Source organism: Dendrobates tinctorius, unplaced genomic scaffold (assembly GCF_039654945.1).
Source record: "Dendrobates tinctorius isolate UK_male_01 unplaced genomic scaffold, ASM3965494v1 ptg000022l, whole genome shotgun sequence".
Classification (NCBI taxonomy): domain Eukaryota; kingdom Metazoa; phylum Chordata; class Amphibia; order Anura; family Dendrobatidae; genus Dendrobates; species Dendrobates tinctorius.
In genome coordinates, this window is record NW_027361690.1 from 92,486,319 (window position 1) to 92,502,527 (window position 16,209).

General features: G+C 43.2%; 1 protein-coding gene and 1 long non-coding RNA gene across 12 annotated transcripts in view; one reads left to right on the forward strand and one right to left on the reverse strand.

Moving 5' to 3' along the window:
* IQCH (IQ motif containing H) overlaps positions 1–15,797 on the forward strand; it is a 119,418-nt gene extending 103,621 nt beyond the window's left edge. For all 11 annotated transcript variants that reach the window (XM_073568909.1, XM_073568907.1, XM_073568911.1 and 8 more), the window contains 3 exons: positions 5,950–6,011; positions 13,122–13,230; positions 15,356–15,797. In XM_073568909.1, the coding sequence (XP_073425010.1) occupies positions 5,950–6,011; positions 13,122–13,230; positions 15,356–15,424 (240 nt within the window). In that variant the 3' untranslated portion in view covers positions 15,425–15,797. The remainder of the gene's footprint in view (positions 1–5,949; positions 6,012–13,121; positions 13,231–15,355) is intronic.
* On the reverse strand, positions 6,162–13,203 carry LOC141084297 (uncharacterized). The gene is made up of 2 exons (XR_012230971.1): positions 13,095–13,203; positions 6,162–7,558 (listed from the first exon to the last, which is right to left on the reverse strand). It is a non-coding gene; the product is annotated as an uncharacterized lncRNA (long non-coding RNA).
* Positions 15,798–16,209: the final 412 nt, after the last annotated feature.

A 16,209-nucleotide genomic window follows, 5' to 3' on the forward strand; every position in this document is an offset into this window, starting at 1 on the left:
CAGTAAAAGTTTATGCAGTCTCAAGGTCCCGTCTCACATAGCGAGATCGCTAATGCGTCACCGATTTTGTGACGCAACAGCGATCTCGCTACATGTGACAGATAGCGGCGACTGGCACCCCCACTGGATATCGCTGATCGTGCTCGAATCTCCTGTCGCACCAGCGATCCTTATCAGGTCGTATCATTGTCGGGATCACTGGTGCGTCGTTAAAGAGATCTGCCTGTTTGACATCTTACTAGTGATCATTTAGCGATGCACCAGCGATCCCTATCAGATCGTATCGTTGTCGAGATCGCTGGTGCGTCGCTATGTGAAACGAGACCCTAAGGATCGCTGGTGCGTTGTAACACAGCAGCTATTCTGAACGATTCCAGCCTGCGTCCCTGAGTTCTGTGTCGCCAACGAGGTCGCTCGTTGGCATCAATCACAGCGATGCCTGCTGGCCAGCGGGACACCACCGATGAAAAAATGTCCCAGGATACTCGAGCATGATCAGCGATATCCGCCGCTGTCACATGTAGCGAGATCACAGGCGAGATCTCGCTAGCGATCTCGCTATGTGAGACGGGACCTCCAGAGGTGAGAAATGGTTGGATTCTGGAGTTGTTTTTAAGATGCAGGTAACATGAGTGAGTGAGCGAATGGATATAGGGAATATAGGAATGTTCTATGGATGTAGGCTTAGGCAAATCCGAATGTCTGTTGTACTGCCATTTTTCTGCACCGCAATTCCTATGTTTTTGTGCACATACTGTATGAGTGTCTTAGCCTTGTTTCCATGTTGTAGGTATGGCTTCTTGACCACGATTCTGCCATGAAGACCACTTCTATCCTGACTTTTCCAAGCAGTAGATAGATGTAGCTGTGTCCCACTGGTTGCTGCCAGTCAGTGGCATAACCTAGAGTCTGATGGGCCCTGGTGCAAAATTTGGATCTGGGACCCCACCTGCATGATGGTCAGCTGTATGAGCCCCTGTAGCAGTCTATATTCTATAAATGCATCCGTGTTTTCCCTTCATGTAATAATGTCCCCATTCTGTAGTAATAGTGTAATAATTTCCACATCCTGGCCCCTTTTTGTTATAATGACTCCATCATGGGCCCTTCTTGCAATGTCCCCCATCCTGAATCCGTTCCAGTAATAATGTACACCATCCTGGACCCCTTCTTGGTATAATGTTCTCCATAATAGGCCTGTTCCAATAGTAACGTCCCCCATCCTGGACCCCTTCTTGGAATAATGTTCTCCATCCTAGGTCGCTTCCAGTAGTAACGTCCCCCATCCTGGACCCCTACTTGGTATAATGTCCTCCATCCTGGACCCCTCCTAGTAATATTGTCCCCATTCTGGTACATTGTTCTCCATCCTAGGCCGCTTCCTTCTATGACGGAATCACTGATTGGGTGGATCAAGGAAATGCTGTAGATATAGTATATCTTGACTTCAGCAAAGCATTTGACAAAGTATCTCATACAATACTTATTGAAAAAATGACTAAGTATGGAATGGACAAGGCAACTGTTAGGTGGATTCATAACTGGCTTAGAGATCGGACCGAAAGAGTGGTCGTAAATGACTGCACATCCAGTTGGAAGAATGTCTCAAGTGGGGTACCACAGGGCTCTGTCCTGGGCCCTGTATTGTTCAACATCTTTATCAATGATTTAGATGAAGGAATTGAGGGTAAACTGATTAAATTTGCTGATGACACAAAGCTAGGAGGGATAGCTAATACTAGAGAAGAGAGAGAGAGGATTCAAAAAGATATAAATAAACTGGAGAAGTGGGCAGCAACTAACAGAATGGTTTTTAACAGGGGAAAAATGCAAAGTACTACATCTGGGCAATAAAAATGAAAAAAGCATATACAGAATGGGAGGAATAAGCCTAAGCAACAGCACATGTGAAAAAGATTTGGGTATACTAATAGATCACAGACTGAATATGAGTCAACAGTGTGATGCAGCAGCAAAAAAGGCAAATACAATTCTAGGATGTATTAACAGAAGCATACAGTCTAGATCACGTGAAGTCATTATTTCCCTCTATTCCTCTTTGGTCAGACCTCATCTGGAATATTGTGTCCAGTTTTGGGCACCACATTTTAAAAAAGACATCAACAAACTGGAGCAAGTTCAGAAAAGAGCAACCAGAATGGTGACTGGTCTGCAAACCCTGTCTTATGAGGAAAGATTGCAGGATCTGGGATTGTTTAGTTTGCAAAAGAGAAGACTGAGAGGAGACTTAATAGCTGTCTACAAATATCTAAAGGGCTGTCACATTGTAGAAGGATCAACTTTATTCTCATTTGCACAAGGAAAGACTAGAAGCAATGGGATGAAACAATGGGAGGAGACACAGATTAGATATTAGAAAAAACTTTTTGACAGTTAGAGTGATCAATGAGTGGAACAAGCTGCCACGAGAAGTGGCGAGTTCTCCTTCAATGGAAGTCTTCAAACAGAGGCTGGACAGACATCTGACTGGGATGATTTAGCGAATCCTGCTTTGAGCAGGGGGTTGGACCAGATGGCCCAGGAGGTCCCTTCCAACTCTACGATTGCATGATTGTATGTTCCCCACACTGGTACAATGTTCCCCATCCTGCGCCCTTTCCAGGAATAATGTCCGTCATCCTGGTATAATGTCCCCAATCCTGGGCCTCTTTTAGGAATAATGTCCCCCAACCTGAGCCCCTTCCTGGAATAATATCCTACATTGTGCTGCTCTTTTCCAACGTATTTAAAAAAAAAAAAAAAATTATATATATATATATACACTCACTGGCCACTTTATTAGGTACACCTGTCCAACTGTGTGTTAAGACTTAATTTCTAATCAGCCAATCACATGGCGGCAACTCAGTGCATTTAGGCATGTAGACATGGTCAAGACAATCTCCTGCAGTTCAAACCGAGCATCAGTATGGGGAAGAAAGGTGATTTGAGTGAACGTGGCATGATTGTTGGTGCCAGAAGGGCTGGTCTGAGTATTTCAGAAACTGCTGATCTACTGGGATTTTCACGCACAACCATCTCTAGGGTTTACAGAGAATGGTCCGAAAAAGAAAAAAAATCCAGTGAGCGGCAGTTCTGTGGCCGGAAATGCCTTGTTGATGCCAGAGGTCAGAGGAGAATGGGCAGACTGGTTCGAGCTGATAGAAAGGCAACAGTGACTCAAATTGCCACCCGTTACAACCAAGGTAGGCAGAAGAGCATCTCTGAACGCACAGTGCGTCGAACTTTGAGGCAGATGGGCTACAGCAGCAGAAGACCACACTGGGTACCACTCCTCTCAGCTAAGAACAGGAAACTGAGGCTACAATTTGCACAAGCTCATCGAAATTGGACAGTAGAAGATTGTAAAAACGTTGCCTGGTCTGATGAGTCTCGATTTCTGCTGCGACATTCGGATGGTAGGGTCAGAATTTGGCGTAAACAACATGAAAGCATGGATCCATCCTGCCTTGTATCAACGGTTCAGGCTGGTGGTGGTGGTGTCATGGTGTGGGGAATTTTTTCTTGGCACTCTTTGGGCCCCTTGGTACCAATTGAGCATCGTTGCAACGCCACAGCCTACCTGAGTATTGTTGCTGACCATGTCCATCCCTTTATGACCACAATGTACCCAACATCTGATGGCTACTTTCAGCAGGATAATGCGCCATGTCATAAAGCTCGAATCATCTCAGATTGGTTTCTTGAACATGACAATGAGTTCACTGTACTCAAATGGCCTCCTCAGTCACCAGATCTCAATCCAATAGAGCATCTTTGGGATGTGGTGGAACGGGAGATTCGCATCAGGGATGTGCAGCCGACAAATCTGCGCCAACTGTGTGATGCCATCATGTCAATATGGTCCAAAATCTCTGAGGAATGCTTCCAGCACCTTGTTGAATCTCTGCCACGAAGAATTGAGGCAGTTCTGAAGGCAAAAGGGGGTCCAACCCCTTACTAGCATGGTGTACCTAATAAAGTGGCCAGTGAGTGTGTATATATATATATATATATATTCTTCTTACCTTCCCTGGCTCCCACAATGCTTGGCATCCTCTTCTATAGCACTTAGGATAAGCCAGCAGCTGACCTTGGCATGCCCACCTGGGCGGAGCTTGACGTCATTGCCATTTGCTGCCCGTGATGGGCAAGTTGACTTCAGCTGCCGGCCCTTGAAGGGTCATATACACTCACTGGCCACTTTATTAGGTACACCATGCTAGTAAGGGGTTGGACCCCCTTTTGCCTTCAGAACTGCCTCAATTCTTCGTGGCAGAGATTCAACAAGGTGCTGGAAGCATTCCTCAGAGATTTTGGACCATATTGACATGATGGCATCACACAGTTGGCGCAGATTTGTCGGCTGCACATCCCTGATGCGAATCTCCCGTTCCACCACATCCCAAAGATGCTCTATTGGATTGAGATCTGGTGACTGAGGAGGCCATTTGAGTACAGTGAACTCATTGTCATGTTCAAGAAACCAATCTGAGATGATTCGAGCTTTATGACATGGCGCATTATCCTGCTGAAAGTAGCCATCAGATGTTGGGTACATTGTGGTCATAAAGGGATGGACATGGTCAGCAACAATACTCAGGTAGGCTGTGGCGTTGCAACGATGCTCAATTGGTACCAAGGGGCCCAAAGAGTGCCAAGAAAAAATTCCCCACACCATGACACCACCACCACCAGCCTGAACCGTTGATACAAGGCAGGATGGATCCATGCTTTCATGTTGTTTACGCCAAATTCTGACCCTACCATCCGAATGTCGCAGCAGAAATCGAGACTCATCAGACCAGGCAACGTTTTTCCAATCTTCTACTGTCCAATTTCGATGAGCTTGTGCAAATTGTAGCCTCAGTTTCCTGTTCTTAGCTGAGAGGAGTGGTACCCAGTGTGGTCTTCTGCTGCTGTAGCCCATCTGCCTCAAAGTTCGACGCACTGTGCGTTCAGAGATGCTCTTCTGCCTACCTTGGTTGTAACGGGTGGCAATTTGAGTCACTGTTGCCTTTCTATCAGCTCGAACCAGTCTGCCCATTCTCCTCTGACCTCTGGCATCAACAAGGCATTTCCGGCCACAGAACTGCCGCTCACTGGATTTTTTTTCTTTTTCGGACCATTCTCTGTAAACCCTAGAGATGGTTGTGCGTGAAAATCCCAGTAGATCAGCAGTTTCTGAAATACTCAGACCAGCCCTTCTGGCACCAACAATCATGCCACGTTCAAAGACACTCAAATCACCTTTCTTCCCCATACTGATGCTCGGTTTGAACTGCAGGAGACTGTCTTGACCATGTCTACATGCCTAAATGCACTGAGTTGCCGCCATGTGATTGGCTGATTGGAAATTAAGTCTTAACACACAGTTGGACAGGTGTACCTAATAAAGTGGCCAGTGAGTGTATATTTACTATATATTACAAAATGCCCAACCCTCTATATTCACTGCATTTTGGCCAAAATTAAAACCAATTGCATAAAGTACCTTATAGACTAAAAATCAGCTCCTTAAAAAGTAGTAAAGTAGTATGTAATATTAGGACAATGGAAAAAACCTTTAAACAATGTGTATGGTGTTATGAGGAAAGCACTGAGCTGATAGAAATGGTGAACTGAATTGCAGTGGTGAACAAACCATAGCTATGACAAGATTGTGACTGAAGTCCATGTGGGAAGAGTGAATCATAACATGAGGTCCGATAAGCCAGGCCACAATTCGGTCTATAGAAGAATAAGGGTTGGAGGATAGGGACAAGAGTCATTTCTATTTCAATCCATGGCTGACCATGGGTTTATTATTGAAATGTAAGTCTGGCAGATAATCAGCCGTTGACCCCTGACACTATCCCCGTTCATGGCAGCAGGTTATCTTAGAACTTAATATATATTGATTATTCAGACTAATCAGGTCACAAATACCACATTTTCTTTACTTGGCAGGAAAAACAAGGGACAGTGTTTGCGCTCGTGGAAAACCAGAAAAGGCATCGAATAGGAATGATGTGAGTATCTCAATTCAATTCTGGAGACTTCTGACCTTAGATATTTCATAAATTTTATCTGGTGATGTGAACATTAATTATTACCTATTCATAGAGAATGCTTTATATCTTGCTGCAAACAGAATGCTTCCCATGAGTTCTGCCGAGCCCAAAAAAAATGGTCTTAAAGAGGACCTTTCACTTTAGCTACTTTTTTTATTCATAACTGCCTACCTCATCATAAAGTGGCTGAAGAGCTGATTAAATTGTTTTTTTTTTTTCATTTCTTTTTTCTTTCTCATCACTCTGTTGTAGAACTTCTGTGGTTGGGGGTGTGTTTTACTTTTTCCCCCTCTATAATGCTGGCCAATCATAACCATTTTCAGTGTGATGATGTGACACTTGAGGTATCTCATTGACAATGCCTTACTCCCATTGGTTCCAGCACCAGGAGAGGAGAAAAGCTGCTGTGTGGGAGCGCCAGAGCAGTGAAGATCATCGTAGTAGCAGCTTTTTTCACACACAACACTCTGGACAGGTATCAGGGAATAAGGAGATTGGTGCTGTGCCCAGATACCTGTTATAGGTCCAGCGTGTTGTATGTGACAAATGCTGTTCTCATGATGATCTTAACATTTCTTTGGTCCATCACTGTAGCTCTCCTCTTCTTTCGGTGCACAACAGAAGATAAGAGTTCTCATCATGATCAAATGAAACGCATCAAGACTCACCAGATCAAGATGAAAAGCCTGTTTTGACATTGTGAGTTTTGTATTTGTTTTCCTCTCTGACAATGTCTTCCTCTGATTAGGCAGAGTCATATGGGTTAAAAGTTAACCCCTCCGGAGAAGAATCACTGATGGCGAAATTTGCCTATTAGATACAGTAAAACGCAGAAAGCTATATCTCAGCTACGCAGTGAAGAAAAAGAGGGGAAAAAAACCATTTTAATCAGACTCTTTGGTCACTTTATCAATGGGTTTGTGAAATAAATGGACAGGTTGTGAAAGCCATCCGTGGGCTCTGTTCACTTTTTTTTTCTACAGAGATTTTTTAACATAAGTAAGCTAGGGGAACAGAACGTCCAATAAAATAACATGCTAGAATGTAAGAAGCCAAGGTATAATATGAATACAACTTGTAATATTAATATCGTAATACATATATAATCAAATAACGATAAACCAGAAAGAGGGTTTTACGTCTTGCACCCGGCGATAAGGTCCACAAGTATTAAATGTTTAATGTCCTTAGAACGTCATCCGGGATCAATAATTATTTGATGAGATGGGATTTAACTAACTGTACAGCAATTAACAAAACAAACAAAATTGGAGACAATCAGTGTTTTTTTCCTGAGTCTCTTCATGCTCCTATTTTCCAAGGCGCGTTATGTTTTTGAATGGTTGGTTGTTTTAGAAGTTCCCTTTTAGAGTACCAGATTGTCTTCCGGAAGTGAGTGTTTTCTTTTTTCTGCATTGTGGAGGATAGGATAGCTGTGATAATTTCACATGTATTAAAGAAGTTTTCTATCCTTGATTCTGTACGGATGGACGCCTCTACCCAATCTATTTGAAACAGAAAAGATCATTTTTTTAAAAATAATTCATGTGCTTGGAGATATCCAAGTTTGAAAGATTGCCTTTTTTGCTGCAGCTGAGATCATGGATTAGTTTTCCAGCTTCATTTTTACATTTGCTTAATGAGATCTACCCATCCGAATAGGCTCCAGACCATGTCAAGGGTACAAAACTGACATATGGCGTGATTCATCAAGACCAGCGTGAACACCGTCAAGGGGGTTTTATGGAATAAGACGCTCCTAATTCATGAAGAGGTATGGGGAATGGAGTCAGATTTCTGGTGTACGGAACGCTACAGCTAGTTATGGATTAGGCGAACTGTGGCGTCCTGTCCCAGCTTCACCCATTTTGGCGGAGCTTGGAGAAACTGGCGTCACAAAATTTTGGCACAGATCTGACTTGCACCTAATTTTTGTGACTTTTCAAAGCTTTTACGACAGAATTCTGGAATCCAAGCTTTGATGAATCAGGCCCATAGTGTTTTATTCTTAGCCAAAACCTCTCTCTCTATCACATCACACGACCATAAACAGTGCGTGATGTCGGCTTGGGAAAAGTCAGATTTAAAAACATGCATCTGTTGGAAAAATGCTCATCTTGTAGTTTCTAGGGTGGGAGATGAGATGTATGATCTGTGGAAGAGTTTTAAGGTCATTTCAACATATCTGGTGGGAGCATTTTAAGGGAAACAGTCAGCATTGATTGTTCTTCCGAGATGTCAGGTAAGGAAAGTCTACAGCCAGAAGGGCCTGTTGTGGTCGAGTGTGATAATGTATTTTCAGAGTGCAGAAAAATGGTCCCTTGTGACAACAGAAGTGCCCACAACTCAACGGAAAGTTTGGTCCCACATGGGTGATTGTTTGACAGGGAGGCATTTATGTATGTAACTCAATGCCTGTAAGTAAGGGATGTGTAGGTCAGGGTAATTTTCTCGAATCGTATGGAGTGAGTATATGGATTTTTAGGTGAGGTTTACCAAGTTGCCATTTGAGCAAATACTCTGTTTGTGCAATGTTTGAAATATTGTTTGGGGGCTACCATTTTGAATATCTGGATTTCCAAAAAGGCGTAAATGTAAAAAGAGAAGAGGGGAAAAGAAAAGAGGGGATTTAGTTTTTCAAGTTTTATAATAGTAAATAATCTTTATTTTTGTATAGTGCTAACATATTCCGCAGCGCTTTACAGTTTGCACACATTGTGAGCCCCATCGGGGACAGTGATGATAATCTAAATTCCCTATCAATATGTCTTTGGAATGTGGGAGGAAACCCACGCAAACACGGGGAGAACATACAAACTCCTTGCAGATGTTGTCCTTGGTGGGATTCGAACCCAGGACTCCAGCGCTGCAAGGCTGCAGTGCTATCCACTGAGCCACCGTGCACATGACTAAATGTATGCAATTTGCATACTTGGGGTCATGTGCCAACTAGACTCAACTCATTGTATTACTAAATGGTATTTGTCCTCAGGTTTTTGCTTTGTAATCTAAGGATAGCATGAGGTAGGGGTTAAAACACTGAATTCAAAGATATGTCACTTATCAGGCTGTGTGCTGTTGCTTACTTACACTGAAGGTTTTATCAGTAGGACATTATCCATCCTGTGAGCTCTATAGAGGTTTTTATAGTAATCTAAGAAGATCTCAGTAATTTGGGGTACTTCCATCTGCAGGGTTCCAGTTGTGATTTCTTGAATTTGGCATTTAGATAGGATTGGAAATCCGGAGAAGTTAAATAAGTTGGAAAATTCAAAGTAAAATTTTTGGTGGTAATCCTGGAGGAGATTCTAGGACACCATGATTGATCCGTTGTCCAAGTTGACTGTCATATGGTAAAGTGTGTTGCATATCTTGGGGATCAACGTATCGGTTATTAGGAAATAATAAATTCAGGAGAATGAGTCATATACCCGGGAGTAATGTGTGTAATCTGTGGTAGTTGAGGTAAAGGAGTTTCCACGAGTCACATTGTATCAGACCAGATAAAATAGACAGCATTGCTGATATGACTGGGGTTGTTCTGCTCATTGTACCCAATATGTCTAGATCAGCCTGTAGAACCGCATTAAAATCTCCCGCCATCTCAAGGGTGCCCATAGATTTACCTGAGAAAGACCAGCAAGGAAGTGTAAAAGGCTTGGTTGGGTGTCGTGGGAGCGTACTCATTTAGTAAAATCTATGGAGTTTTGGCTATTGTTAGGCTATCAAGAAGAGATCTGTACTATGGATCTGTATGTGAGTGTATGATGGAATGTGGCAAGTTTTTTTTTTTAGGAGACTGGCAAATCCCCTCCTCTTAGATGTTCTTGAGGCTTCTAGACAGCAGCCATTCCAGTTAGCTTTTAAAGATGGGGGTGATCAGTCCCCACTCGAATGAGTTACCCGGAGGATGACAATATCAGAGTTTAGTGAGGTTTTTATTCCACTTGTGAGACAGTGACCTGGGTTATATGTGAGAGTCGCTATCTGTCCCCCAGGATGCGTACAGAAGCGTATTGAAGCCGCAGGAGTGCATTGCAGTCACAGTCATAGCTGTGATTGCAATGCAAAATAAAAGTAAGTGTTTGTTATGGGCAAGCTATTTGTCCAAGGCAGATTTAAGAATACCTGTCATGGCCTTTTATTTTTGAAGTGGACTACAGGATGGTAGTGGGGCTATCTGCTTCCTTCCCGGCCAGGTCTTCCTTGTGGCCTGCAGCAGAGGGTTGGGTGTATCAGTTTTTGGTTTGCAAGTGTGCAGAGCAGGAGGCTCTGCAGATCTGAGCCTGTGTGAGGTAACATGGAGCCAAAAGGCCTGGAACCCCTCAGCGTAGCACAGTGGTGCAGTCGCCCACAGTCTCGGATCTGGACTGTCTTGTTTCCCGGCTGCCATCCGGAGGATATCATGTGCTGTTTATTTCTTTGAGTTTGGACATTTAATACATTTTGCATTGAACTTTGCTGGGTCACTGCCTGTCTGTCTCACTGCACCAACCCCACTGCACTACACACAGGTATGTTCCAACCCAACACATTCAATGAGATTATCTAGATGTTTGTGGAGGTGGTGTAGTTATTATCAACTGTAGGATAGGATATACTAATCCATTCCGGGGAAGCTCGGTAATGGAGGCCAGATGGTGTAAGCAGGGGGAGCCGCCTCTTGGAAGGAATGATTCTAGGGCAAAGATCCACAGTCTAAGGTAAGGGTAACCAAACTGATCAAAAGCGAAAAAGCACAAGACTTAATACATATTTGTGGCTTTTAGGAACAATTTCCAAGTATGTACAGAAGGACATCTTCACCAACATTAATAGACAGTTTTGTAATAATCCCAGGGTGGGGTGTTTAAGCAGAAATTTGTTATAGGAATCCCAATGCCAGTTAAGCATGGACCAGTCAAAGATCAGGGCAACTAAAGTATCTGTAAACTGCTGCTGAGTCATCAAATAGGAGATGCTTGTTACTATGATACTAAGCCAAGATGGAAATTGATGTTGGGATGGGAGATTTTTTTCTATCAGGCATTTGCAGATTGGGGAGAAAGAACACTTTTTATGGGTGATGGAAGTTGAGTAGTGATGGAAAAGCAAAATCAACTGGCCTTAATTAACAAGGGAAGGTGTCTTGTTAAAGGCTCGCTGGACTACTGTTTTCCTTTAGAAATTGAAAAATATAGCTATGACATAGCAGGGTAAGATTTGATGGTCTTTGCGATCTGGAACCATGCAGTATGCACCCTCTCCATGGACATTGTAGGTATAGACTTATCCAATTCTATGGAACCTATAAAAAGCTTATGGAAAAACATCTGAATATAAAACACCACATCTTAGTGTTTACTATTAGCCAGAACTCCCCACCCAAAGTGTGTTAATAAGGAAGAAGGCCTTTACCCATCACAGAATCTTGCCGGTAGATATGCAACCAAAACCTGCATTGTACAGAGATGCACCAAGATGCTGACCACTTTTATGAGACAAATGTTTGCTTTTAGTAACAGTGGAGTAGATTTACTAAAACTGTATCATATTTGGATGATGCAAGCTTAGACTCTAGTCATAAAATTTGGGGAGTGTATTAAAGTGATTCATGCCTGGATAATAATTTTGGTGCATTTTAGACTGTCTGATCTAAGTTTACATTTGTTAATTAGCCGACTTTGGTCTACTATGTTACTCCAATTCGTGACACAATTTTGGAGCATGAAACTGTATTTTAGGTCACACTCTTCCCCTTGGCAGCTTGCCAATAGACCATGCGTGCCGAGTGTGTCAGAACTATGTTTAAAACATAACAGTGCTGCATGGCATGTAAGTGTTTTCGGACACAAATTGTGATCAACCTAGTCCATATGCTGCAGTGGCTGACAAGGGTGCGGGCTACAGTCCTGTACGAGCCCAACGTGGCCCGACAAGTATAAACTGCCAAAATCAGGGCGCAAGTGTCTGTGCCGTACCCGGTCCCTCTTATGTTGCACGTGTGCTGCACTCACAGACACAGAGCGTCCGGCGCCTTTCTCTCTGGTAGTCACCAGGCATACACTGCACGTCCCCCTCTCTCTGGTCCCCGCTGTTGGTGGCGGAAGACGGCAGACACTGGCCTGCACAATGCTGGTGCTCCCAGGACAGAGAACTCCTCTCCCTGGCTGATGCTGGACGCACAGCACCCCTCACTGCAGCGGTCCCTCTGCAGATGGCGGGGGACCCTCTCAATGTGGCCTGTCGTGGCACCGGTACTCTGTGGGGAAGACGGGGCGCGCCGCTCACCTGACTGCGTGGTGCGCCGGGTTGGCGCCTAGCTTCCCTCTGCTGTGCGCGCTTTCTCCTTTTTATTCCCCCGCCCCCCACGGTCAGGAGGTTGGTCCGACTCGCTATTGCTTCGCCCAGGGAACAGGGAATGCAGGCTTAACAGTTCCTGTCCCAGGACACAGGTACCCGAGGTCTGGTCATCCCCCTTACATCTGCACTGTGGTCCTGCACATCTTTCTGCTTATCTCTTGTAGCTACCTCGTCCTGGTCAATCTGCACATTCAGGAAATGAAGAGGTCCACTAGGCACAAGCGATCTATGATTGAAGTCCTAGGACAGATTTATAAAATATTTTACCAGTATGCTGCAGATGCTGGAACTCTGCAGACAAGTTTACCATGGGCGCAGATTTGTGATAGTATTACGTATGCAAGTCCTAATCCTACTGCAGTTCTATGGGCCCAAACTGACCACTTCATATGTCACTATAGCCCCGCCAGTTTGGACCCATGGCGAACTTGCTTCACACAAGTACCAATAAAACACTTGTCTGAAACTGGCCTTACAATGAGAGCTGTATTGACACTATTGATGTGGACACCCACCCCTGGAAATTTTGTCAAGCAGCTCGAGAGACTGAAATTAGTGTGAATGACAGGAATAGGCAGGGTGATGTATAACTTTGCATAAGTGGACAATTATAAATAGGCCAGTCCCTTAGTTTTGTAGTAAGGCTAAACTTCTACATGTGAATAAATGGTAAAATAATGTGTGCATTGGGGCACTGACCTGCTTCTTTCTGGTTCTCATTACCAGGAGCATTGCTGAAGACCTCCAGGGAGCACTGATGACCTTTGCACGCAATCTGTTCATCATCCATCAGGAAATATCAGCCCCTAACATGCAGGGAGAAACTAATTTCAAGGTGAGTTGTTAATTAAGTAACGATTTCAGCTCTGTTTTGGCAGTCACTGGGCAGGAACGTGTACAGAGACGCTTCATTCTTCATGAGAACATCTTTCAGTGTCTAGTAATTACTGTCCTGCACGAGAGGCAGAGAGTTAATGATCGGCACGAGGTTCCTATCACTGGGACATTATATGTAACAATGAGATGATTTATACTGAAAGGTTACGTACATCAATAGTGAAATGGACAGACACAGACAATAGTTATAGCCAACATTGTTATGGGACATTAAGTTGTAAGTAGATATTACATAACACTTGTAAATCTCAGAGTAGTTGTATGAAATATGTTCAGAGACATTATTAGCCCTTTGGCTGCATTGAATAGAAATATTCACTATATTACCACAGACAGTTCTTATATTCCCCCTCCCCGCGTGCCGACATGTGTCTTTAATACAGATCTGCCACCAGATTTCATAAATAAATACAGTATTAGATATTTTAGCCTTTATGAGGCTGGCGTGTTTACTTTAAAAATCCATGTCAGAATGGTTGCATAATCCTTTTGAAAAATCTCCTCCCACTAAGCCTGATTGACAACTCCTCAGTGTTCCTCCTCCCTCCTCAGATCTCACACTGCTCAGTACAAGCTGCAGCTGTCAGGCTGGGAGGTCAGAGACTGAATACACTTGATTTCATGACCACTCTCACTTCATAGCAGGATTCATAACATACCTATTCTAATATCAGGATTAAACAACCATTTTTCCATGTATAATAATGTATGCGGCTTGTGTTGTGAAATCCTCTAACAGATCCACTATAATTAATCTGCTTCCTCCCTTAACTTGAGTTAGAGCAATAGTCCAGGATGTGTTTTGTACAGAAATGTGATCTTTTGCAGTGAGAGTACATGACTCCTCCTATTGGAAGTTGTGAAAATGTAACTACTGTACCAAGCAGGGGAGGCACAGTGGACCAATGGGACCAGGTATTAAAGGGCTTCTACTGTCAAGTAGGACATACAGACCTCATAGAGGGGAGTCCCTGCCCTGGCCAACTGAACAGCTGTCATGTGTTACCCAACAAAATCAACTGTCTGCTGGAATCACTGGTGGCCGGACTTGCATTGGTCTCCGCCAGTAAGAAAGGGGTTGTCAGTATGGAGGCAACCTGTTCCATCCACCCAATATAAATGTAATGCTCCTATGTCATTGTCCATTGGTCATCACTGATAACATCATAGCAATGTCAAAAAGTGGAGAAGGTAATGCAGAGAAGACGTGTTCTGTGTCTTCCCTGCCAAGTGTAATAAGTAGTTCACTAGGAAATGTGATCATATTAGCTGTCATGTCACCATAACCACAACTCCATGTATCCATGTATGAAGAAATGTAGCGACGGACCACATAGGTGATTATTGTTCTGTTCAAAACAATCCTGGTCATGAAGGAGTTGCTAAAGCCACATTTCATGACGTAATAGAATCACACTGTCCCTATCATGTGTTATTTATCACATTGGCGTCCTCTTTCCTCTTATGGTTAGAAAAGACTTCTGGGGCCCTCAAGGTCTTAGCTGCAAGCTCAACTTTTGCCCAATAAGGTTCATTCAGACTTCACTGATTTTTATCGTATTGCAAAAAAATGGTCCGTGTTTCATCATTGTTTTGGATCTGATATTCATCCGTGTTTGGTCAGTGTGCCAGTTTTTATCACCAGTGTTTCATAAATTTTATGTGTGAAAAAAGTTATAAAAACTGATGTTAGGCATCTCTAACTTCTCCTATCAAACAGTCAAGAAAAATGAAGAGTACACTGATGGCATCCAAGCGCTGTTCAGTTTTTAGATGTGCATTGGAGATTTTCATTTTTTTGAGCAGCCCACTAAATTATAATAGGTACGAGTTCTAGCCGTGAAAAACACAGCTAGAACTCATATGTGAAAAACTGCCATCTGTATGAAGCCTTAGTTATGTCTCTGCAATGAATCAGTCATTCCAATGGATGAACTTGAGGCATGCCGTAAAACCTCACTATTTCCTAAACCTGTAATGCAATGCTATGTTATTTCTGGAAGGTGTGATCATTATGGAGGTTTCTATATAGTAACACCTTACATTCACTTTCTAATTTCCAGGAAACAGTACAAGAAATTGAAGCGATTCTTGGAGTTACAGAAGAAAACAAACTGAAATTTGAAGAATAAGGTTAGACCATTCTTCTAACCCCACCAAGAAAACTGAACGCATACAATATCCTCACGAGAAGGTCAAGTATGACGGAAAACAAGAACAGAAGAAAGAGCATAATAACCAGCAGTTAATCCAGATTACGGAGTAGATTGTGCTATTTTAATCAGCATTTAGAATGTATATGTGGCTAACATGTAATTGTGTCTTCTATAATCCGGCACAAGAAGGGTATTATGAAAATCCTAAAGGATGGCATTATAGGTTAAATAAGGACTACACTTAGCACCTGGAAAGCATGTGCGGTATACGCCATTATTCTACATGCCTGATCTTTAACCCTATGGATGATTTTGTGAACTAGTAAAAAAAAAATCTGTTCCTGTTTTATATTGTTCGCTTCATATGTTCACTCGATTAATTCGTGCAACATTTGTGCTTTTGTTAAGGTACCACTCCAGCTGGGTTTTTTTATTTCAGCACTGAAGTGGTGCTACTAATCTACTAATATTCCCTGTCCCCAGTCTTCTACTTACCAGCCTCCATCTTCAGCTGTTCTTGGCGCCGCTCCGGTCAGTCTTCAGCAGTTTGTGACCTGCAGGATATCTCCAGTGTTTGCTGGGCGAGCCGGAGGACACTACTCAATGTAAGTCTATGAGGCCAGAATGAGTCTCTCATAGACTTACACTGAGCGCTCATGCCCATTACTTCTGACTTCCGGTCAGTCAGAAGTTGGGGTCACAAGATCGTGGCACATGACTGGAGCGGTGCCGGAAACAGCTGAAGACGGCAGCTGGTAAGT